The sequence below is a fragment of the Chrysoperla carnea genome, chromosome 1 (genome assembly GCF_905475395.1).
Source record: "Chrysoperla carnea chromosome 1, inChrCarn1.1, whole genome shotgun sequence".
NCBI lineage: Eukaryota > Metazoa > Arthropoda > Insecta > Neuroptera > Chrysopidae > Chrysoperla > Chrysoperla carnea.
In genome coordinates, this window is record NC_058337.1 from 27,005,883 (window position 1) to 27,030,502 (window position 24,620).

At 29.3% G+C, this 24,620-nt stretch overlaps 2 protein-coding genes across 2 annotated transcripts in view; one reads left to right on the plus strand and one right to left on the minus strand.

Annotated features, from left to right (window-relative positions):
• Nucleotides 1–20,487, minus strand: part of LOC123297066 (exocyst complex component 5-like) — a 114,095-nt gene extending 93,608 nt beyond the window's left edge. The window contains exon 1 of the mRNA XM_044878798.1: nucleotides 20,131–20,487. Within this exon, the coding sequence (XP_044734733.1) occupies nucleotides 20,131–20,487 (357 nt within the window). The remainder of the gene's footprint in view (nucleotides 1–20,130) is intronic.
• Nucleotides 5,533–10,223, plus strand: LOC123290947 (ejaculatory bulb-specific protein 3-like). Its single transcript, XM_044871335.1, has 2 exons — nucleotides 5,533–5,763; nucleotides 10,040–10,223. Exons 1-2 carry the CDS (start codon nucleotides 5,571–5,573, stop codon nucleotides 10,219–10,221), a joined length of 375 nt encoding a protein of 124 aa, XP_044727270.1. The 5' UTR covers nucleotides 5,533–5,570; the 3' UTR covers nucleotides 10,222–10,223.
• Nucleotides 20,488–24,620: the final 4,133 nt, after the last annotated feature.

Here is a 24,620-nt window from a genome sequence, read left to right on the forward strand (position 1 = left end):
TCCACAGATAGATAGACGGCGGACAACCGGAAATGGACTAATTAAGTGATTTTATTAACACCTATACCAAAATTTTGTGCGTAATATTTTTAAGCGTTAAAAACTTGGGACTAAACTTAGTATACCATACATATTACATATATGCATGGTATAAAAATTACGTAAAAATTAAATAAAAAATAAATGAATAAAATAACATAAAATTATTTATAATTTAATAATTAAAAATCAGAAGAATGGCTCTAATTGTCATATTTTAATGTGTGTAAAACAACAAATTTGGTCATCAAAACAAGAAACTTTTCCTCTTCGATAGTATGGAATTTACATGGAAGTCGTCACTACTACTGTTTTTTATATTAGTCGTGTTTTGTTTTAATATTAAGGTTGTTTGATCAACTTCAAAATTAATTTATAGAGTACCCAATCATTAGTTTACTAAACCTATGTGCCTTTTTGGATTGGCTTTACTAATACGTAAATTAAATATTTACAATCCGAGTATATTTTCATTTAGCTAATCATTTTTAACCCCCGAACTAAAAAAAAAGTGGTGTTATAAGTTTGACAGCTATGTGTGTATGTGGGCTGAACCGATTTTTTTTTGATTGAAAGAGATAATTCAATGGCGAGTGTTCTTAACTTCGTTTCAAGTGCGAGTTAAGGGTTCCGTACCCGAAAACACTAAAAAATTGGTGATGATAATCAAAATCGGCTCAGATTGAAAAAGGCTTAAACGAAAAAGGTAATTTAATGCAGAGTGTTCTTAGATACAGTATCAATTACAAGTTTAGGTTTCCGAATCCGAAAAATTTGTCAGGGTTTTTAAATTTTGTAAATTTTACTTGCTATTGAATAAAAAAATTTTAGTACGATTATAGAATACGTTGATATATTAATTTTCTAGAAATTTTCTATTTTTGTGTTTAAAGCGTGATTTTCAGTTTTGATAGCTGATTTCTTTCGTTATTTAAAAATATTGCTCTCCTGGGTTGTTGATATTTGTAATTTTCCGAGTGTTAATTTTCGGCAGTTGTAGAAATAAATAAGTTAATGGATAATGATGCAAATTTTTATTAGGTATGTTATGGTTAACGAAAAATCGTATTATATAAAACAAAAATTTGGGTACCTTACCGATCAATTAAGAGGGTAATTATTAATAAAAAATGCACATAAATAACATAATCATCCTATAACAGGTTATATCAATAGGCTATAAATATACGCAGCCGAAATTATTACCTTCATTCGTATATTTTATTCCTAGTATTATAAAGCTAAAATGGTGTGTCGTTTGAGGAGATATGCAAGACTGAAATATGGTTTTTCGGCGTGAATATTAATTTTAAGGATGTATGAGCATGGCAACAATAATTGATTAAAAGGGTCAAAATATTTTATGGGTAGAATTTTACTCAAAGAATATTTTGTTAGAATTTCAGCTTAGGTATCCATGCAAATTTTTATGAAAAATATCATTGAAAATCGATATAAAATACATTGCTCTTATTCGTTGTGTGCGTAGTCATGGTAGGGATAATAAAATCGATGCCAGCGCTTTAAGTGAAAAATTTTGGAGATAAAGTGGGCTGTTATGACTAATTTGCAATTATTTACATGTTAATGATATAGAAACTGTCAAATTAAAATGATTGAAAAACACTAATTAATTAAACTTAATGCATTAAAAATTGTGAAAATAAGAAATCAAATTGTACAAATATTATTTTTCAAATGTTAATTATCGTAATTATTTATTTAAATTTGTGAAACAAGAATATTAAATTTTAAATGTAAGTTTTCAATGCAATCCACACAATTATATATGCATCCATTAATTCTATAATTAAAGTAGTGTATCGTTGTCATGGAAACGAAATTCACGCTCGGAGCGAATAGAGAAATCTCAAAAAACGACATATTTTGAAAGTTTTTGATAATTTTCACTTGAACGAATGAAAACAAATTAGAAAAAAAACTGTTTAATAGAAAGTAATCATATAGCCTAGAAAAGAAAAAAAATTCCATCCATATAAGGGATGTACGAGCAGGGTAGATTTAGGGTTGAAAATATTCTTATCTTATTTTCAACTTCGATGGTGAATTTTAGTCTATCTTTATGAATGTAGACGAAAAATAAGAATACAATTTTTCGATACTTGCCTTGGTTTACCAAATATCGAAAGCAGACTAATTAAACAAAATTATCAATTTTCGATATTTTAAATAATACGCCTGATATCGAAAAATTGTATTTTTACTTTTCGTCTTATATCGTCAAGTTATAACATAATTCACAATCAAAATTGAAAATATGAATTTTTTAAATTTGTGCCCAAACTACCGTGCTCATACATCCTTAATATTTAACTGATTTATTGGTAACTGAAACTGTCAAAGGGTATTTCACAGCAATTCTAGGACTACTATATTCAATTATTGTTATACAGTAAAAAAATTACATAAAAATTTATTTTAAGTTAGGAAAGTTTTTTTTTTTTTTTGTACGAAAAATAAAATATTTTTCCAAAAGCTCTATGGAATCTTATTATAGTATCTTTCAAAACATTTCCATTAAAAACAAAAATTAAATTTGTCTTTTTTATCTACCATGCGATCAAATCTCGTATCATTTAACTCACACAACACTTTTCTTGAATATTTAATTTAAATAATATGATATTGACATCATAATTATGAATATATCATGTTTAACTTAATTATTTTCTGCTGTTAATTTTTAATTTTTATGTGCAAAATTAATTCATAAGAATTATTATGATTATTTGTTTAAAATAAAGAAAACTCAATGAACTGTATATTAAAAAACTGAAAAATTCAGTCCCAAGTTTTTATACCATGTATGTGAAATATATTAAGGTATACTAAGCTTAGTCCCAAGTTTGTAACGCTTAAAAATAATGATGCTATGAACAAAATTTTGGTATAGGTGTTCATAAAATCATCTAATTAGTCCATTTCCCCGGTTGTTTGTCTGTCTGTCGTCTGTCGTTTGTCGCCTGTCGTCTGTCCGTCTGTCATCAAGATTACTCAAAAACGAAAAGAGATATCAAGCTGAAGTTTTTATAGCGTAATGAGGACGTAAAAAGTGAGGTCCAGTTTGTAAATGAGCAACATAGGTCAATTGGGTCTTGGGTCCGTAGGACCTACCTTGTAAACCGTTAGAGCTAGAACAAAAGTTTAGTATTATATGGGTATATCAGTTATATGTGTGTGACATGTATGTATGTGTAATGTCACAGAGTAATCAACACTGTCTATTCATGGTATGTTAACAATGAAATCAGTCAATTGATTGGTTTCACTTGTTTTTAAATAAGATATGTATAAAAAAAACAAGCACGCGTATGTAGAATAAAATATTGGCCTTTCAAGCACCATTTTGAAATTGCGAAAATTTTCTATTTTATCTCCTGAATATTATTCAATAGATTTAGTATGAAATTATAATTAATAGACTCACTATTCGAAGCTACCTACAAATTGTAAACTTTCTGTCTTGTACAGTTTTCGAAAAAATGGAAACAAAAATTTTGCCTTAATTTGGGCTCATTAAAATGTTTCAAAAAAAATTAACTTTTAGTCAGTTTAACTTTTAGTCACGGTATATAGGTTGAATTTGCGAACTCAAAATCACATTTTATGTTCTAAAAATGCTTTAAAAATTTCAACTCGATATCTCTTTTTTTAATAATCGTGGTGGTGGATCAATATTTCTAAGCAAACCTGGGACTAAATGTAATATACCTTTATATATTTCTTGTATACAAGGTTTGAAAATCTATCACAAGTTTATTGTCAGAGTTTTCAAAGAATCCTTCATAACCACCTTAACAAATAAAAATCGGCCTCAATATTGCTCAAATAAATCATTTATTTTTTTGTTGTCACACATATTTTTCAATAATTTACCATTCATAAATAAATATAAAGGATAATGTTTCTTATGAATCATGTTTAACAAAGGTTAAATATGAAATAAAGGAAAACTAGAAAATTTTAGGTTAAAAAATATAATAACAAAGGTTAAAAAATATTAAAAATTTATACAGTACAGTGGCAACCAATATAATTTCCTGTATTTTTTATTTACATTATTTATAAAAATACAAGCGGAATTGCAATAATAATTTCTTAACCGATTAAACAGAGAATATCCTTTAATTAGATAAATACAGAGTGGAGCAGAGACGTCGATTTTGAAAATGTCGTAAATAGAAACCCGAAGCTTTTTTTCAGAACTTAAAGGTTTGCTGAAGAAAATCACTTATATTTTTAGGAAAATTACATTGGATTCTTAAGTCAATGGTTACCGTACAATTACATTTACGCTTCGAAAGTTTTTTTATATCAATAATAATAATTATAATGGGGTTGAACCTCCGTTACTCTTATACGCCTATAACAGAGGCCACCCATATACGCCTGTTACAGAGGCCATCCACACCATTATTTGATAATCTTTGTTTATTTTACTACATCCATATTTACAATTACATTTATGATGTGAGTGATAAAACAATATTGAATTAATGAAAAAGCGAAAATGACCAGATCAGGTTCAAATCAATGGGATATGGTGAATAATTTCAGGAATAATTTTCACCTGCACAAATGATTACGTCTTGATTAAAGTAATTTAATTAGCGATATAGGTTACAAGTATGGAGAGTAGAGCTAAGGCGGCCCATCTTAAATAAAAGTAAAAATGTGTCCAGCTGAAAACATCAAATAACAGTTCTAAAATTGACCAGAATAGCGCTTGTGTAGCAAAACGGTAATTGATGTAAACGTCTTTATCCTTCTCTAAAAACTTTTTTAGATCTCGATTAATTCTTATTACTTTGAGCAGGCGCGGATTCAAGGGGGGAGACTCGCAAGGGTTAACTTTATAATTTTATATAAACTATAAGTTCATATATAAATGTAATGAATTTTATAGTCACACAAATTGGGTAGGTTTTTGCATAAGGTTATTCTGGCTCTGTTTTTAATTCATTCAAAAAATTCGGTTTGCTTTGTTTATTTGGTTATTTTTGTTATTTTTGATTTTTTTTAATCTTGTGACCCCCTCGAAAAAAAAAAAAATTCTAGAACCGAGCTTGAATTTGAGCACATTTTTTAAAACACATTTTCTACAACAGCGCCTTATTTGATTCTATCCTTATTTGCTGCTTTTCGAGGTACAGGTTGATGCACTAAGATGGTCCTCCTAGCCTCTGCCCTCCGTAGTTACAAGGAATGAAACAAAATTTACTAAATTAAATTAATTTACTTAGAAACACCATACACCATACTTCAGTACTTAGTTTTTTATAATGTTTTTTTATGTAGTTTATAATGGTAAAAGACATAGTTTGGAAAAATCAATGGGGTTTTCAATATCGCACACTTCTCTGCTCTACCCTGTATTTGACACAATATGTTATCTCTGAATGGCCATCAAATTTCTTAGCGTATATAAATATCGTTGATTTTGTGATATTTATTATCAGTGATATAATTGAATTTACTTGACGAAGGAAAAATAAAATAAACAATTAAAAATGAAATTAACAATTATTGTGTCGGTAATTATTTTAGTTGTAACCATTGTTTACGCTCAACAAGAATCGTATCCAACGAAATATGATAACATTGATGTGAATGCAATACTTTCAAATGAACGATTATTAAATAATTACATTGATTGTCTTGAAGAGAAAGGAAAATGTACACCAGAAGGAGAGGAATTAAAAAGTATGTATATACAATTTTATTTTATTGTTCGAATAATACGATGGTTTCCGTTCAAACACAGGCAGATTTTTTAAAAAGCTTACAGATTGGTCTTTTATATTGAAAATGAAATGAACAATCTTAAACCGTGAAAACACGTATCGGTTCATTTTTAGGGGAAATGAAAATACAAGATTTTTTTTTTTAAACGGTGATGTTTTTATTGTTAAACAGGTATCAACTTTTGTTCTTTGCTGCAAATAAAAGTAGATATTCTTTTTTCGGTACCCGATTTTACGTGTTTAAGGCTAAAAACTCAAATAATAGTACTTGGAAACAATTTTGTCCCCAAATTGATTGCTTTTGGTAAAAAATAAGAATCTGTAAAGAAATTATTATACCTTGATACCTAAAATTATGATTCGTAACTAAGATCCACGAAAAAAATTTTTGTGGCAAATAAGAGAAATCTGCTACACGACATATATTGTTCAATTCAAAACACAAAGTCACCTTTTGACCAAGAAGACATCCTTATACATAAAAACATACCATAGAAATATTCCTTTTCGTTTCTCCTACAAATGAGTCGATACATATTTTTCTGTTATTTGATTTTCCATTCTATTTTCGAAATATAAGATTGGAAACTTTATCAGCTCTTAATAATACACACAAATGGTTTTGTTTGTTCCTTTTTATATTAAGCCATTGTGGCTTTTTGTACCTACTTCAGATCAACTTTTTGATCTCAAAATCGAAAAATACGCTATTATAAAATTTGCCAGTGACATTTAGAAACAAATTACTTTTCTTGACATAAGATCAGTTGGTTAAGGCGGAACCAATTCCATCCGCGGTATGCTTAGGGTAGCGGGCTCGATTCCCGCCGTCGCAACAAAATTTAATTAATAGTTGTGATGGGCTGGTGTAGTGCATGGTATATGCATGAAGGAAGTGCACTCAGCCTCTGAAATTGAGGAGCTGATAAATGAAATTATCATATCGGGCTCTATAGCCTAAGTTTGTCGTTCGTGGACAGCCAATATAACCTAAACTAACCTACTTTTCTCGATTTGCATAGCGTTGAAGAGGTTTTCTTGAGCATTGAAGGATGTTTTAAAGGAAAATGTAAGCAAAAGGAATCAAAACTCCTTTGTTAAGAGACAAATCAAATGAATGTAGAAAAGATTCAATACTTAACATCGAATTCTGGGTGGAAACATGATCTTTACTTACGTTTACATATATAACAGTAAAAAACATGCGTGACTCTCTTTCTAATTGACTTTAACTGTATAATATACAAATACAGTACAATAATAAAGTTTATATTTGTTTTTAATTTTATATATAATTTTTATTAAAAAATAATTGTACCAGATGGCTTTATTGTTTTTGGAAATTACAATATAAAAAAGTTTATACCTAAACTTCACATAAATATCATTAATTAAGCATTAAAAAAATTGTTTAGTTGAATTTTATTTTTTAATAAATTAAAATATAAACAAACCGTGATGAATATAATCTTAAAAGACCTGATCAAAATTTAATGGCTAATTCATTGATAAATTATTATTGATCAAAGATTTTACAGATAAATATTTAAACATTTAAAAGACAGGAATAGGAATTTTCTTTAAAATATTGAAATAAATATTTTTAAGATACTACGTTAGGTTAGGTTAGGTTATATTGGCTGTCCACGAATAACACACTTAGGCTCTGGTGTCCATTACTAATAAAGGTGGTAATTTCATTTTGCATCTCCATAATTATTTTCAGAGGCTGAGTGCACCAGCCTATCACAACTATTAATTAAATAAATTTTTTTTAACGACGGCGGGAATCGAATCTGCTACCCTATGCACACCGCAAACAGAATTGGTTACGCCTTAACCAAATGAGGTACTAGAGTTGATCTTCAAGATACTTGGTCTAAATTAAATATCTTTGTAATTATAAGATCAGCGTTTTTGAATTAATGAGCAGCAAGTCAAAAATTTCTCTATCCGTGGTGCTTCTAAACAGTCCAACAACTTGTATTACTACTTGTAATCCAAGTTCTCTTATTGGCGCTTTAGTCATTGGTCTGGGCCTACCTTAGGACTACTTCAAAAATGTTTAAGAATTTATCATTACAAATTATTTCGAAAAATGAACGTTGCATGCGAATTAGAAGTACCGCAAAGTCAATGAGGTGATAAATAACTAGATGACCTGGAACTAATGCAAATTTTTATTGCTAACTTCTATTTAACTGTTTCTGCGCAGGCGGGCTGCAACATTCGAAAGGTAGACTACTTTTAAACGTTTTCTCTTAAGCTGGAGTTATTTATCTCTGGCATAAAAGAGAGCTTGAATTGGAGTTATTAAGTCTGTCTAGCACAACGCATGGAACCTTAACGCAGATAAACATTCATATTCTTTTTATTGTGTTAGAATATCTTAAAATTTCAGATTTGATTTTCGAAATAAAACCGTATTTCTATCTGATGTTATTATTATTCATTAAAAATATAATATCATAATTACTATTTAACCTATATTATATTTTTCAATCATAAAGTGGGTATAAATTAAATTTTAAAATAAACTTGATTTTCATGTTTGTACACAGTAAAAAATTTACATTTTTTCTTTTAAAATCATATTTTATTAGTTTCATGTTGCAGCTAACTCATATATCGTATAATATGTTATTGAAATTGAGTATATGGAGTGTTATAACATAATTAGTTTTTGTTGAACGGTCCAAATTTATTTCAATACTTTGAACACATTTACTGATTCGATTAAATGAGTCCATATATTTCATTAATCGTTCACTTCTTAGGGAACTTATAAAGCACCATAAAAACTAAAATAAAAAAATGGATGGTACACAAGCGGAATTACCCTTTAGCAACCACTAACTTCAAGACCATACAAAGGCTCCTATAATAGGTGCTTCATGGAAAAAAGCTTCTAAGTGCAAAAATCATTTGAAGATACTTCTCGGCCATTAAGCATATGCACAAACTTATTCTCACAACGAACGATCTCCGCAGACTTTGTCATGAAGAGGAGGAAACTAGAATACCGATCCTGTGTGGAATACTAAAAGCTTATTCAAGCTAGTGATGAACCAAATCAAGATCAAAACCAAGACTGTATTTAACAACCTCTGTTTAACGAACTAAGTATAGTGGGTTAAGCGCATTTATCTTACTCATTGGTCTTGGTCTTGCCAGTCTAGTTTGGTTTTGCATATTTATTAAGTGCAAGAACGAAGTATAACATCAAGTATGCAAGGCAGAGACAGTTAATTATAAAAAGAACAAGACCAATATGTAAGAGAAAAAGCAAGGTTCAAGCCTAAATTTGTAAGATAAACACAATCAAATTAGTCTTGTTTTGGTCTTGGTGCTCACCACTAATTCAAACTATGGGAGCACCACCTTTGCATCTTTGAATGCAAAGGCGGCGCAGTAGATTAATCTGGTCGGAAAACAACAGGTTTCCTGAGTATTAAACCCAGCTAAAATCTCATCTAATTTAATGACTCAAAGCCTTTTCGTTGAACTTCCGTGATGATTTCTCTTGGCTTAAATTATAATATCTATAAAGAGACCCAAAAATTATTCCGATAGTTTCAAATAATTAGAACTTTCAAAAATTATGTATTTTAACGTATAGTTTCTTCGCAATTTATCGGGGAGTTTTATCGGGAAATGTCACGCGCTAAACAATTCTAATAAGTAGAAATATACAGAAACTTTTAAAGAGTGACACGTCACAAAACATTAAACATATGAAATTTTATTTTAATTTTCGGCGAAAAAGTAATATTCTTTAGACAAAATAATTGCAAATGAAACTGCGACTTATGGAAGGTCCACACGATGCTATCTTCACACAGACTTCTATAGAATTTTGTCTGCGCAACAAATCAGTGCAAACAAAAGTCGTTATGATCGTAAAGTATGAATTAGGAAAATCTTAGCACAGAAGTTGGAAGTATTCCCATACTAATGATAAGTCTGCACATACATTTCGTCATCATATTAATTACATGAACATTTTTACTCAGACTTTCAGCATGTACAAATATCTATACAAACAATAGTCTGTATCGAGTGGAACCACCATTAGTTTGTTTTCATGTTGAAGAAATACTATTACTGAAATTACATGGTTTTTCTAGAGCATTCAGCACTTAATAACAATAAAAAAAATTGATTATATATTTGGCAACTATTCACAATTTTTTATTTGTTTACATATAAATATTTTTGGTTTTGTTATATTGCAGAACATTTTGAAGATGCTATAAAAACTTGTTGTAAGAAATGCTCGGCCAAACAAAAGGATGGATTCAAGAAAGTTTTCAATCATTTGGAAAAAGAAAAACCTGAAGTATTAAAACGTCTCAAACAAAGATTTGATCCAAGTGGCAATTTTGAAACAGAATGCCGAAAACAATTACACGCTTAATTTTTAAGTTAATTATTGTTCCTAGTTGCAAAATAATTACGAAAATTAAAATAAACATGTTTTTCAAATAATTTTACATCGTTTTCTATTAAATTATATCCTATACTTGGAAAATATAGCAAAAATTAAGTCTTTCGGAGGATTGATATAGGTAAGTTTAACCAAATAGAAAATTGTTGCATTTTTGAAAAATCGAATCTGTATTAAAAATAATTCAACGGCAACTCAATACGCAAAAAACGACAAAAAGCCTGCAAAAAGTTGAAAAACAGTTTTTTGCATTTATTCACTCAAATCATGGTTAAAGTTGTATCTATACTTCTTAGTGTTCAAACTTTGAATCCTTCAAAAACAGACTTGGAGTTTTCGGTTATTTATAAGTGTCAGCGATATTCGTTCAGATGATTACAGTAGTAACTTATTCTCTATCAGCAGACAAAAATTTTTAGGTGATAAATTTTTTTCAATTCTTTGGGAATAGTTCTAAAGAGAAAAAATTTTTGGCATGTAAATACATTTATTAACCAAGAGTATGCTTTCAAATTTTCAAGCCGTAGATAGTCGAAAATGCATGGCCAATCAAGAGAGGGAGATACTCGTTGCCTCTTCGGCCATTATGAATTAACGTCGGTTAGTATATTAATAAAAAAATGTGTGAAATGTTTAATAAAAATTCAAAATGAGTTTAAACATTTAAAATATTCAAATTAATATTTTTTAATTAAAAAAAAATCAAAATATTATATTCATTCATTGTTTAAACAAAACGGATATTAAATATTTACACAGAGAAAAATCAGTTGTTGAAAGCTTGAACAGATGTGACCGAATGAAAAGTACATTGAATTAAAAAAATTTTGTTTTTTGAAGGTGGTTGATGTAAAACAGCATTTTAAATTTCAACCTATGATTTAAGAATTGTTCAAAAGGAAGCGTGGAACAATGTCGAAAAAATAGGAGAGGCAAAAAGAATAACTCTTTTCAGATAATTAAAAACAATCGAAAAAAAACTCCTTAGACCACGAACTTTGAAAAGTTGTGACTACTATCTGAGGGTACTTTTAGGCATTATTTTCAAATCATCATCATTATTATTTCTTATCATTTTTACAACATTATTCATGCAATAAGTGCAGAAATCTGCACTTATTTTAAACTTTGAAATATTTTTTCTCCTATCTCTATCCCTATCTCTTTCCTATATATTATAAAAGTGAAAGAAAGGTTGTTTGTTTGTTTAGTTGTTTGCTACGTTTTCACGCTGAAACTATTGAATTGATTTGAATGAAATTGAACAAAAATGTAGCTCATACATCAGAATGACACATGAGATATATTATAAAAAATGAAATTTAATATGACATTTTACTGCTTCATATATGATCATCATTTTGAACCATATTATTAAAAATTTCTGTAAAATTTTAAAATAGTAAATGTCAAACAATCCATGGCCAGCTTTTCTGATTAGGACTCAATGAATTAGGACTATTTTACATTGAAAAAAATTGAAAACTGCCTTTATATTTTAGCGGTGTAAAATAATCCTTCGAGTACTATGGAGGGGGGATAAGTGAGACCAAAAGAGGGGGTGGCTATAAAGCGGTAGTTTTAACTTTAAAGCCCAATAACGCTGGCGGTTATCAAGCTAGTAATTAATAAAGTTAAAAAAAAAAAATAAATTTAGTACATAACATTTCACTGCGCCATCTATGGGCAGTATTTTGAATCATAAATTAATGAATGCTATAAAAATAGTGAACGAGACTATATAGCATTTTTTTTAAATATTGAAATCTGTACATATACTTTACTGTGTTAAACAATCTCTACCTTTATTTCGAGTGTAATGGAATGGGGATAAGTGAGGGCAAGAGAGGTGGAGGGTATAGCGCGGTGGTCTTTATTCAGCCCAGCGAATCGGGTGGATATCAAACTAGTAATATAGAATTTTTCGTGATCAGCAAGGAAAGATCATTAGCCAAGTTCTGTATAAGCCCGACGGATCAATTGGAATTAATAAAAGATATGAATTTCTTTATTGCATGTTGTCAGCGATAACTCTGCATCGCATAATGAAGTTCCTTTGCTAAAGGATGATATTTATTGAGTAGCTGTTATAATATTTCTATACTGAATAGTTTCTTGTTCAAAGCCTGCAATTTTCTTGTTAAAAACTTTGGGAAAAGGGACTGCAGCGATTTATTTGAGTCTGTGCTACCTATTTTAATATCATCACTCTTTAATTAATAAGCATTTTTCGTACCTTTCTATCTTTGATTAACCAAAAACAATATTATAACCTTTAACACTGTGAAGTACTAGTATGTTTTACGCGCATCGATATTTTTGGAATTTTGAAATTTTGTAATAAATACTTTACAAAATATTATTTATAAATTTTTAATTTTTGTCGTGGTACGATAGTAATGACAGTACGCTTCAGTTAAATTTTGCCCTTATTGTTTTAAAACAGAAATCTCTATTTCACAAACGTTCTTAATTCTTCACATTTGAATAAAATATAAAGCATTTATTGTTTCTTTTATATAAATACTTAATTAATATCAATTTAAGATGTATATTTAACTTCATCAGAATGAGTAGAGGTATATATTAAAATAAAAATCGACTTAAGTAAACAAATTTTCGTTGTAAATTTATTGAAATTAGATTCATTTCTAATTAAATTCAATTAAAAACCGAATGTTAATTTTTGTAGTTATTTAAAATTCATACTGAAAACTGATTTGTAAATCAGTGACATATTTAATTAATATTTTTTCTATCGTAATGTATGTCACATCGAATTTCTGTAACTACCGAGTGATATAGAACTGTTAAAAAGAAAAACTCAATTTGGCAAAATATAGTTGCGATTTAAAGACTCATATAGGCCATTATGGGGTAGGAATAATTGAGGCCCTATTGTTAAAAATTATCTTAATAAAAAGTACACAATTATATAGAATAGTAAATATGACGAAAATTTTTAAGCCTAAAAAAAAGGATTATTATATAGGGAGTGCTTGAAAGTCAAGTGTTCTTCATGGAGTTGTCATCAGTGTGGTCTGTAGGATAACGCATATTCTAGAATGTTTGTTTTGTTCGAAGTGGCAAGTCAATGACTTCGATACTGCGGGAGTTTTACCAAATGCCCCGTCCGGCTCTCGAATGAATCTTACGTTTGGCTAATGATCGTTCAACAGAAGGCTTAGTAATGAAAAAAAGTATAAGAAGAAGGAATATTCTTTATCCAACGTAAGATTAAGCCTTTAACAGGAACAGGGTCGTTTCGATTTATATTAAATGTCCGCCGAAACTCACGCTGTACCGAAGACTCACAAAATGGGTACTTCGAACAAAGCAAGCATACTCGGTATGCGTCCACGATAATAAGAACTCCAAGATGCCAAGTGAAAACGCTATACTTTGAGTAACGAAATATATTAAGTAAACCACAAGCGCAATCGAAAAGTACTGGGATTTATGCTCCTGTAAAACATTGTGTATTAATATGTGCGTGATTGTATAATGAAGCATACATTTTAATCAGTAGAAAAGCGATTTACAGTCAAATACAGTTTTAACAACATCGGTTACACCGAAAATTTGGTTGTAAAGGCAAATCGATTCTAACGCCGAAAAACGAAATAACACATAAACATTCATCTGACAAATACGAAATAAATTTGCATATGACTAGCTCGACAAAATCTCTTACTTTAAACTTTTAAACATAAAATATATGTGAAATAATTCTTTATATTTTCAATGTTCTTGATTTAAATTAAAACTTTTTCGTTTATACCTCAATTTCATTTTAATTTTAGAAAATTTTAAAAAGTTGAGATTTTTTCAATTTTACAAAATGATTAATCAAAAGAAAAATATTGATGTGATGTACTAAAGAAGCCGATTTTGATTGTCATACGTTTTAATATATTTTTATATATCGTATACTACACCGAACCGGGTGTTCAAAATAATTAATACCAAGGTTTCACCGGTAGAATTAACTGTAAAAACAACACATGATAAACTCAATTGGAAAAAAAGTGGAAAAAAAAACTAAAATTTTTTTATGAAAATATATTTGAAAGAAATTTGTATATTTATTACTTACTACGAGCGATGTCACCTCTCTACGAGTACATTTTTATTACCTGAAACAGGTAAACCACGACATGCAAACCATCGAACATAGTGATCTTGAATTTTTGCATTTTTAAATTTTTCTCCAGGCGCATCATCTTCCGTTAATTTCATTTTTACAAAGTATATTTGACGTTGTTGCCATAAAGAAATCAAAATGTATGTACCCCCTTCCCGATAGTGCTGCCATCGCGGATCTTTTTTAATCTTCACAGGAAAAAGGCTAATTGTAGAGGAAATCCTGCATTAATAAACTTTTGAGCAATTTGTGCGTGTTTCTCATTGTTCACTTAAGAAGATAAAATTAGTTCACGTGGAAAATAGACATTACCGCCTTTGCTGCATATGATTCCTTTGTAAACTATTATCAGAACATCAAAATATTATTTTATACATGTAATTAATTATTGGGCCATTGTCAAGTTCGTTCTGAGATTAATACCAATTGGTCGCTTGCGTTATTATTCCTGGACAAAATATTCCCGACAACTTTCATTTTTTATACAAATTTTGGGGTCATTATCAAATTCGTTCTGAGATTATACTGAACAAATTGGTCGATTACCTTATTATTGCCGGACAAAATATCCGCACGACTCTTATTCTCCGGCCGTAATACCTCTTTGACGAAATATTTCCACAACAAAATATCTTCAGGTAAAAAAATAACACAAAATGTAATGAAACAATAATGAGAAGAAAAATAATATAAAACCTAAACAAACGCGCAATCCCACACTAACTCAACCCCATTAAAGGCATGGCCAATCCGTGGATCACTGAATTAAATTTCTGAATAATAAATAATAAATATAATTTACAATATTTACTTACGGTGGTTTTATTATTTGATTGATATTATTTAGATGATTATATTATTACTGGGACATTTAGTTTGAAGTTACTTTGTTTTGGGAATTTTTTTTCGACGAGTTTGGTCGACTTTGTATGTAATTTTAATATGATTTATTTTTATAATAAAAGAACGTTATTTTTAATTTTTCAAAAATTATATTGCTTAGCTAGCACGCATACAGCGTTAGTTAGCAAAACAACTCTCAATTGCAAGACCAATTTCAAACCTGCTTCAATAATGAAATTAATACTCAAATTTCAGTTGTCTTAAAACAAGCTCTCAAAAATATTGACAATTCTCGTATCAAAAAATATAATAATAATAATAATAAAATAGGAATCGGGATTAACCTCTCTTTTTCAGACATGTCCGTCTATAACAGAGGTCACCCACATCATTATTTTTAATCTTTATTTATTTTAAACTACATCCAAATATACAATTAATTGTTATGATGTGAGAGGAGTCGGTTATTTCCTTTTTAGCACGTGACGAAAGTGTGTTCAACTTACGGCTTCTTTAATTATAATTGATCAGACTGCCGCTGCCTGGATTCGCAACCTCCCAATCAGTATTCAAACGGTTAAAAGCGATTGCCCCTTTACTCGCTCGACCACTGAGCCGGTTCAATAAATATATAAAATATATAAAAAATTCAATAAATATTGGTGAATCTAAAATAATTTGAGGATATAAATTTTACGCATGAAATCACATGTGTGTTTCCTTCAGAATCTTATATATCTATCTATTAATGCGAGTAATGGAATAACTATGTTTTGAAATATAATAGTTGTATCAATGCGAATTGTTTGAATACTCGGTATAGGTATATCCACAGTTGAAATTTATTACTAACTTAAAACTTTAATATATGAAACGCCTGATGGTGTTAAAACTACCATACAAAACTAATAAAAGTTTTTCTTAGCTGCATTTTTGTTTATGAAAAATGTTTTGTAGTATGTGGTTTTTTATGTAGTTGTTTGATAAAATACAATGGAAAATGTAATCTTATTTATGAGAAAAAAAAAAAAAGAAAAAATTGAACAAAAAATTTGTAATGAAATTTATTTTTGTTTTCCCAGTGATTGATTGAATTTTATTTTTCATTTTGTATGTACTAATGTTATTTTAAAATCGAATACATCATTATTTACCACGAATTCAATTACGATTTTGTTATATGAAACATAAAATAAATATAATATTCGTTATTCGATGTAAAAATTGAAAAGTACATAACGTATAAAATATTTAACTTTTCATTTATAATTTTATGTAGTTGATCGATTTTAAAAGGTATTAAACAAGTTCTTAGCTCGTAAAATGGATCGGGGCTCTGACCTGTACGACATTCGCGTCATTTGTTAAAATCTCTTCAAAGTACATTTCAAGCCTATTTCGATGATTTTTACACACGTTTACTTCGAAATATAACGAATTAAAATGTTTTTCCTTAGGTAATTCAAATCGTAGCGCTATTGATGGCAATACAAAACTGAGAGATCTTGGTGACTCGCCTATGGGTTATAGTTATATAATTAAAGTTAAAATCGATTCAAAAAAGTGCTGAGAATTCGGTAAACATGGATATTTTATCATCAATTTGTATCTTTTATCGATAGTATAAACGCTGTGAATGTAAAATTTACATAGCAAATGAAACAATTATTAAATCGCTATTTTACAAAGTATCTTGATTGAGAATTATTGGCTACAAATGTTTTCTGGATGGATTCTAACAATTGATGTGAATGGCGCCCAAAATGGAGCCCCTACAAATTTTTCGAGATAGGTACTTGTCTATATTGGCAGAGTAAATTCATTACGAGGATAATTTATTTAAAATATTAATTGTCCTATTTAAAATATTAAGTATAAAATTGATTAGTGTAGTTTGCGTTTAGTTTTTAAAACCTTTGCATATAACCTGCTTATAACTTAAGTGCCTAAGTTGCATTTTTCACTGTCTTGAGTGGTTTTTAATATGAAAGTTTTTCGAAATAGATACAGTTGCCTCAGTACCACCTATTTTCGAAGTATATTGACTAAGTGTTGTTAGGCTCAAAAACAATTCTTCAATTCTTTTACAAATATGCAGTAAAAACCAATTTGGTCAAAATAATGGGCACATATAAATTTATTAAAAAAAATTCGGCCATAAGGGTGGGGAAATTGGGTTGATATATTGTTCACTCACAGCTTTCAATGCTGAGTTGTGTATTACAAAAACTCACTAAAAAGTATAAAAGATGTGCAAAAAAGTAAAATAATTTCAACAAAGAACTTCGGTCAATATTTTTCTTGTGAGCAATTACTCTTAATCATACTGGATTGCTGTGAACGCGTTTATTTGGCTGTTGATATTCCTATTACAAGTAAATATTTTTGGAGTCAATGATCTTAATACCTAAATTCAAGAAAATAAGTATTAGACCTCTCAATAATTAAAGACGATAAAAAAATATTTTCTTGCACATATAAAGTGGATCGGATCGCATTTATTCAAATTATTACTGCTGATACAAAAAACATACTTTATCTTGAATGTTGGCCAATTATAAAAAAAATCTTTTTAATAAAAATAAAACCGACTTCAAAAGAAAAACTTTTCCAAAACAAATTAATATGCACTAAAAAGTAAAAAAAACGACGATAATGTAAAGTAGTTAAAGTTTGTTATTTTTGGAGTGAGAGTGAGTTTGTTATTTTTGGAGTGAGAGTGAGTTTGTTATTTTTGGAGTCAGTATTTCTTTTGAAGTTGGTTTTCTTTTTATTAAAAGTTTTTTTTATTTTGTGATTTTTAGTGAATCTGTAGTACACTAACTAATTTGTCACTAAAAAAAGAATAATCGCAATCTGTTGGCGTGATATTGAGTAAGTGGTCCTCTTGTCGTGCATACTTAATGTAAATTTAAGACTTTTATGGTTTTCTAATGGATGTCGTTGTCAGAACTCGACTAAACTGAAATGGGACCACACGGGAAACACTACCTTTCAAATAGAATCATCAAAATCGGTTCACCCAGTCGACGAAGTTCTGAGGTAACACACATAAAAAAAATACAGAATTGATAACCTCCTCCTTTTTTGTTTGAAGTCGGTAAAAAAGTTGTAAATGTAACTAAATGTATATTATTTTCAGGACAATCAATCCTTGTATATAAGGTCAAGTTAAGAATGCAAGACATTGAATGATAATTCTTGAAGAAAAAATTGGCATTTTATCAATGATTTAAAAAAATATACTAACTAGTATTAATAGTTAATATTTACAATTCAAATTCATTCTTGTACATTTGTGTCTTTAGTGGAACAAATAGATATTCTCTATTCATTAAATGAATATTAAGGCAAAAATATGAAAATATAGCTCGGTTAGGATCACAGCGAGGGTTGTAAAGTGGCAGAAGAATTTGAAACAAAGAAATTTCTGATGAGACTTCCATACATTTTTTGGAATTAATCTTATTTAGAAGACAAAAATTTTTGTGGTCGTAGGAAAAATTTTAATTTTTATGGTGTTGAACTACAAACTACTTCTTTGTTGAGTGCCTTTTTTGTCAAGTACCCAGTTTTATTTTATTTTCTGTGTATTAAGAAAAAATCCAATCAATTTTAAGTTGTCAGTGCAATTGAAAATTTTCGGTTCCAGAACTTAAAATATGGCTATCTCATCCACGCTTAATGACCATGCGCTACCTAAGGACTATGTCTGTAGCAAGTTTTTTTAATACTAATAGTTAGAAAAATGTGTACCAGCATGATACCTTTGTATCTTGATTAACGCATATATTTTAAATTTTTTTATTAATTACTGGGCTTTCAATTGCGTGGATCATTTGCGTAGATAACCGAAAAAGAAAGTGTGTGTATATGATATTATGTGATATAGTTTTTGTTTTGAAACAGTTACTATTTTGTTAGTGTTTCAAAAAATTGGAAATTTTATTTTGAATGAAGTGGTCACTTTCGCTAATTCGAAAAAAAAAGTTTGTAGAAAAAAAATGAAATAAGGTATAGCCTCAGAAATAGACTGTATAATTGTGCAATTGGTAGCATATTCCATATTACAGAAGAAAAATATGAATTATATAGGCACAGAGACATCGCAAGTTCAGCTAAGGTGTGTGCAAAAATAAAATCGTGTATAACAAGAAAAGAAATCCTACTTACTGGCAAAACAATTAGGACTCTAACTAAACTTCAAGCCACTTTTTATTGTGGATGAATGTTCATGTTTGCAATATAATTTTCCCGTAATTGTGCGTCAATTTTTAATAGTGCTTGGGTCTAAAATTTTGACAAAATTGGTATGAACAATTTTTATAAAGAAATAACAAATTTTAATTATCAGAGTGGGGAAATTTGTTATGGCCAATTTTAAAATTTAAAGTAAACCAAAAATAGGTACATATAGGTAAACAGTTCATTTTTTACGAATTTCCATCAAAAAATACAATGTTTTACTCAAAAACTTTTGTTTTCCAAATATGAAGACACATTTTTTGTTAAAATTAAAAAAGTTTCCCACCAAAAAACTTCAAATTTTATATTAACTCTTGACATCACTTTAGACGTAAGCACGTAAGCACCTTTGGAAACTAACTTTTGTACATAAAGCTACGTAAAAGATAATCTGTAGTGCAGCCATGGATATCCTCCACCGACAACCAACGAAAAGTTGTTTGGCGCCTAAATCACAGCCTAATTTGCAAAGTTTTAAAAACTAAACCAGTACTATTGTCAATGATGAATGTCAATGATCTTTTAATATGATTTAAAACTATTTAAAATTGATAGCTTTTCAATCCGAAAAACGGCATTATTAAATTGTTTATACATCGTCAGAATGGGAATTTCTTAAACTTAACATAGAAAATAAAAATGTTTACCTCAGATTTGGCACTAATAATTGTAACTTTTTTAATAGGTGACGGCCTATGTAATAATATCCCCGATAAAGGTGCTGTCTGTAATGAATTACGTGCTGACGAAGATGTTAATACCGATGATGGATGCTGTTGACTTTGTTGTAATTGTTCTTGTTGTTGTTGCTCTTGATTTGATGGTGTTGGTGTGGGTGGTGTTGTCGATGAAGGTGTTGAGGATGATGCTGTAGTTGTTGTTGTTGTGGTTGTTGCGGTATTATTTGGTGGACAAGATGCTGGTCCTTGATTTTGTCCATTGTTTACCATTGCACTCGAATATTGTTGTTGTTTTAATTTTAAGTTCTTTGTTTCATTCACCATTTTTAATTTTTCAATATATTTCAACATTTACTTTAATTTTATGTAAAAATAAGGTTTTCTGTTTTAAATTTTTTGTTTGGACGGGTTCAAAAAATTTTTTTTTTTGGTTAAGCTCAACTCTATGCCAGGGTTTGTTTAATTGGCAGGCTTGTAATTGTTTGAATTTTTTTAAATTTTTTCAGTCGTTTTATTGTCGATTAATTTTAGAAAAAAATAATCGTTTAACACCAAGGAACATAAAATTTTGTTGTTTATTTTAGACAATTAGGCTCTTAAATACTACTAAAAACATGTATAAACATTTAATAAACATCGAAAAATTCGTTAACAACAATCATCACATTTAATAAAAAGCCTTAATTATTAATAACATTCAAAGCCTTAAATGTTTTTTTGCAGCCTTATTACATTTAGCTTTTTTTCGGCGAAATTTTTTTTTATAAAAAATATTTTTCACAAGAATTAGAAAATAAAAAGCACTACAAGTGTAAAGTTTCTCACATTATAAATTCCGAACACGATTTTTTTGTTCACTACACGATTGTTTTTTTAATCGAGAGAAAATTCAAACACGAGTCGTAGTAGTAGTAGCGATAGAATGAAGAGAGAGATTATATCCACGATAGACGCCGTTTAAATGATATTATGAAGTATAGTTCGAAATGTGTATAGTTAGAAATGCGTTTTGTATATAGGAGAGAAAATATGAAACGTGTGCGCGTACTGTTCGTTATACATTATATCATGTATGTTTGGTTTCAAATTTACTATTTTGCTCATCGTCGACTCTGGCGGACGACTGTCGACGACGTGAGGGAGGCTGTTGTTGTTGTTAGACGCCCGGGATGCTCTGAGTCGACGCCGGTTCGCCGTACCTAAACTACATATACTACGGTCGACGTACGTTCTGTTCTATACAACACCGTCACTTTGCAAATTCAAACAAACGATAATTATGTATAAAATACACTATACATCTATCTCACTATATTAGAATGTAGGTATCTAAAATATTATTTCTTTGTACTGTGTTTCTTATAAGTTTGCAATTTTCAAGATAACAAGTGAAAACAAACAATTGACTGAGTAAATTGTTGAAATACCATGTATAGACGGCGTTGATTACGCATTCTTTTGTTTTTTACGTCATGTAATTAAAGAACGATAAACAGACACACACACATGTAGGGACCTGTTGGTTATATAGGTACCTGTATATACATACTATATAATGTTTCTAAGCTAGTTTGCGCCCTCACGGGGAAAACAGTGGGACCTGTTGGTTATATAGGTACCTGCATATACATACTATACAGGGTGTTCTGTTATTAACTGCAGATCGTGGGCCTACAGAATAAGCTCATAAAGACGAAGGAAAAAGTCATTTACCAATTTTGGATCTGAGCCCTAATTTGGGCGCTACAGGTATGACAAAAATTGATAAATTAGTAAATTCACTGGCAATCATTCGATAACCAGTAGCCAATAATAATCAGTAGATATTAATAAATGTCATTTGATAATATTCAACTAAAGAAGGGGTATGAACTGATTTCAATTGGATTATATTATTTTGAAAAAAACATTTAAAAAAAACTATTATATTATTTCATTGGTTTGTTTAATTCCCACTTTTTTTATTATTATATTTTTGCAAGAAAACATTAGATTCTTAGTAAAAAAACAAAACATCACAAAGAAGGCGTTTTTTGTTTATTTACGCTAAATTAAAACGCTATTTACGCTGTTTTTTTACTAATAATGTAATGTTTTCTTGCAAAAATATAATAATAAAAAAAAGTGGGAATTGAACAAACCAAGGAAATAATATAATAGTTTTTTTTAAATGTTTTTTTCAAAATAATATAATCCAATTGAAATCAGTTCATACCCCTTCTTTAGTTGAATATTATCCAATGACATTTATTAATATCTACTGATTATCATTGGCTACTGGTTATCGAATGATAGCCAGTAAAATTACTAATTTATCAATTTTTGTCATACCTGTAGCGAACAAATTAGGGCTCAGATCCAAAATTGGTAAATGACATTTTCCTTCGTCTTTATGAGCTTATTCTGTAGGCCCACGATCTGCAGTTAATAACAGAACGCCCTGATAATGTTTCTAAGCTTATTTGCGCCCTCACGGGGAAAACAGTTATGTTAACGGAAAAATATTTCAAACAAAAGTTGTTTATTTTTATATAAGGAACATTTTTGACCCTTAAACTTTTGTTCTATCTCTAACGGCTTATAAGAAGTACTTAAAGATCTAAGCACGCATTGAATTTCAGCTTGATATCTTTTTTCGTTTTCGAGTTATCGTGTTTTCAGGCGGACGGACGGACGGAAAATTAAATAATTGATTTTATGAACACTTATAGCATCAAAATTTTTAAACGTTATAAACTTGGAACTAAACTTAGTATACCTTGATATATATTACATATATACACGGTATAAAAAGTAGTGCCAAACATTGCTGGACCTCCTTTCATAGTTGTTCTTTAAGTACTTTAACTCTGAATAAAAAAAAAACGTTGTTAAACCCGACCAGTTAACATTCGATAACTCCCTCAAGAGTACAAATAATTATTTTTATGTATTTTAACATGGTAAACAACTTTTTCAAAATCGCTTTAACTCCTTTCGCTCTTGTATATGTTAGTTAGAATATAATGCTGGAATGTTGACTTCTCACGAAGTTTCAGTCACTTTTAGTCTCACATAATTTTATTTGCTGGTTAAAAACTTAGTGGTGTAATTTTTTAACCACTGTTTGACTTCGAAGACGTCCTCGTATAAAAATTTAAATGTTGAATTTTTATTCCGCCTAAAAAATATCAGTAGCGTGTTTATGCTTTTTTTTTTTCATTCAGTTCCAGAATATTAAAAGGGAAATTTTTTAAAAATCATCCTACATAACGAGACTAATCAAAAGCTTTCTATGCTAACATTTTTGTTGAAAAAGTTTCTAGAATTGAATAAAAATGATGGGAGTGTAAATAAATACTATACAACTGCAACGAAAAGTTAAAATTGCGGTTTGTTATTTTGCTCGAGATAACATACTTATGTAATGGCTTCATGAAGCATTAGAAATGGGAAAGAAAGGAAATTTTTATTTATTACAACTATCAATGAGTTCATGCTGTCATGTACAGGATATCTTTCAAAGACTCCTCAAAGATGTTTCACGTGGTTCACGTTTATGGTGTCCGTAAGTACGCATAAGTCTATTTTGACATCAACGATAAAAAACATTATAAACATAGCAATAAATAAATATCAATAATAAACAAAACAATAAATGTGTTTCAAAAAAATATTTTTCTCTAATTTCTAAGCCAAACGACTTGGGTTTTTTGCTAATTTATTGTAATCCAAATCCTTATACACAAATGTTTCTTAGTTTTAAACAAACTGAAAAACATTGTCTGTTTGAGTTGATGAATTCAATCATTCTATGGTAGAAAGATACGCGCGTTCAGATTTCTGTCTCTCAATTTTAGTTCTGTCATAGTGAAATTTTTATGGTTTGAACAGAACACGTCAGTAATCTTAAAAAAACGAATCTGACCAAAACAAGTACAGTGCAACCTTAATATAACGAACCTCAATATAACGAATTCCTCGATTTAACAAATTTTTCGCAATCCCCTTGAATTGTCCATAAGAGTCAATATAAAATATACCTCTACATTACGAATATTTTTTGCGAACAGCCTCTTTATAACGAATTTTAGACAAGATAAAAATTTAAATACCTCTAAATAACGAAATTCGTCAATTCAAAACCTTTATATAACGTATAAAGTCCCACCAATATATGACAGTTAGTATGCTCCATAGTAGTAATTCATGTCGCGAGAGGTTCCGACACTTTTTTCCTCTTTATAACGAATTTTAGACCAATTTAACCTCAATATTACAAACCTCAGTTCAACGAATTACTTGATATAACGAATATTTACTGGTTCCCTTCAGATTCGTTATATCGAGGTTGCACTGTATAATGTCACTCGATTTCTCAATTGCTAACTTTTTGCTAGCTGAAGTATCTATTTATTGAGAAATTATTCAAGTTCATATGATAAGAAATAATTCAAAGAGATCGAATAGATATATCA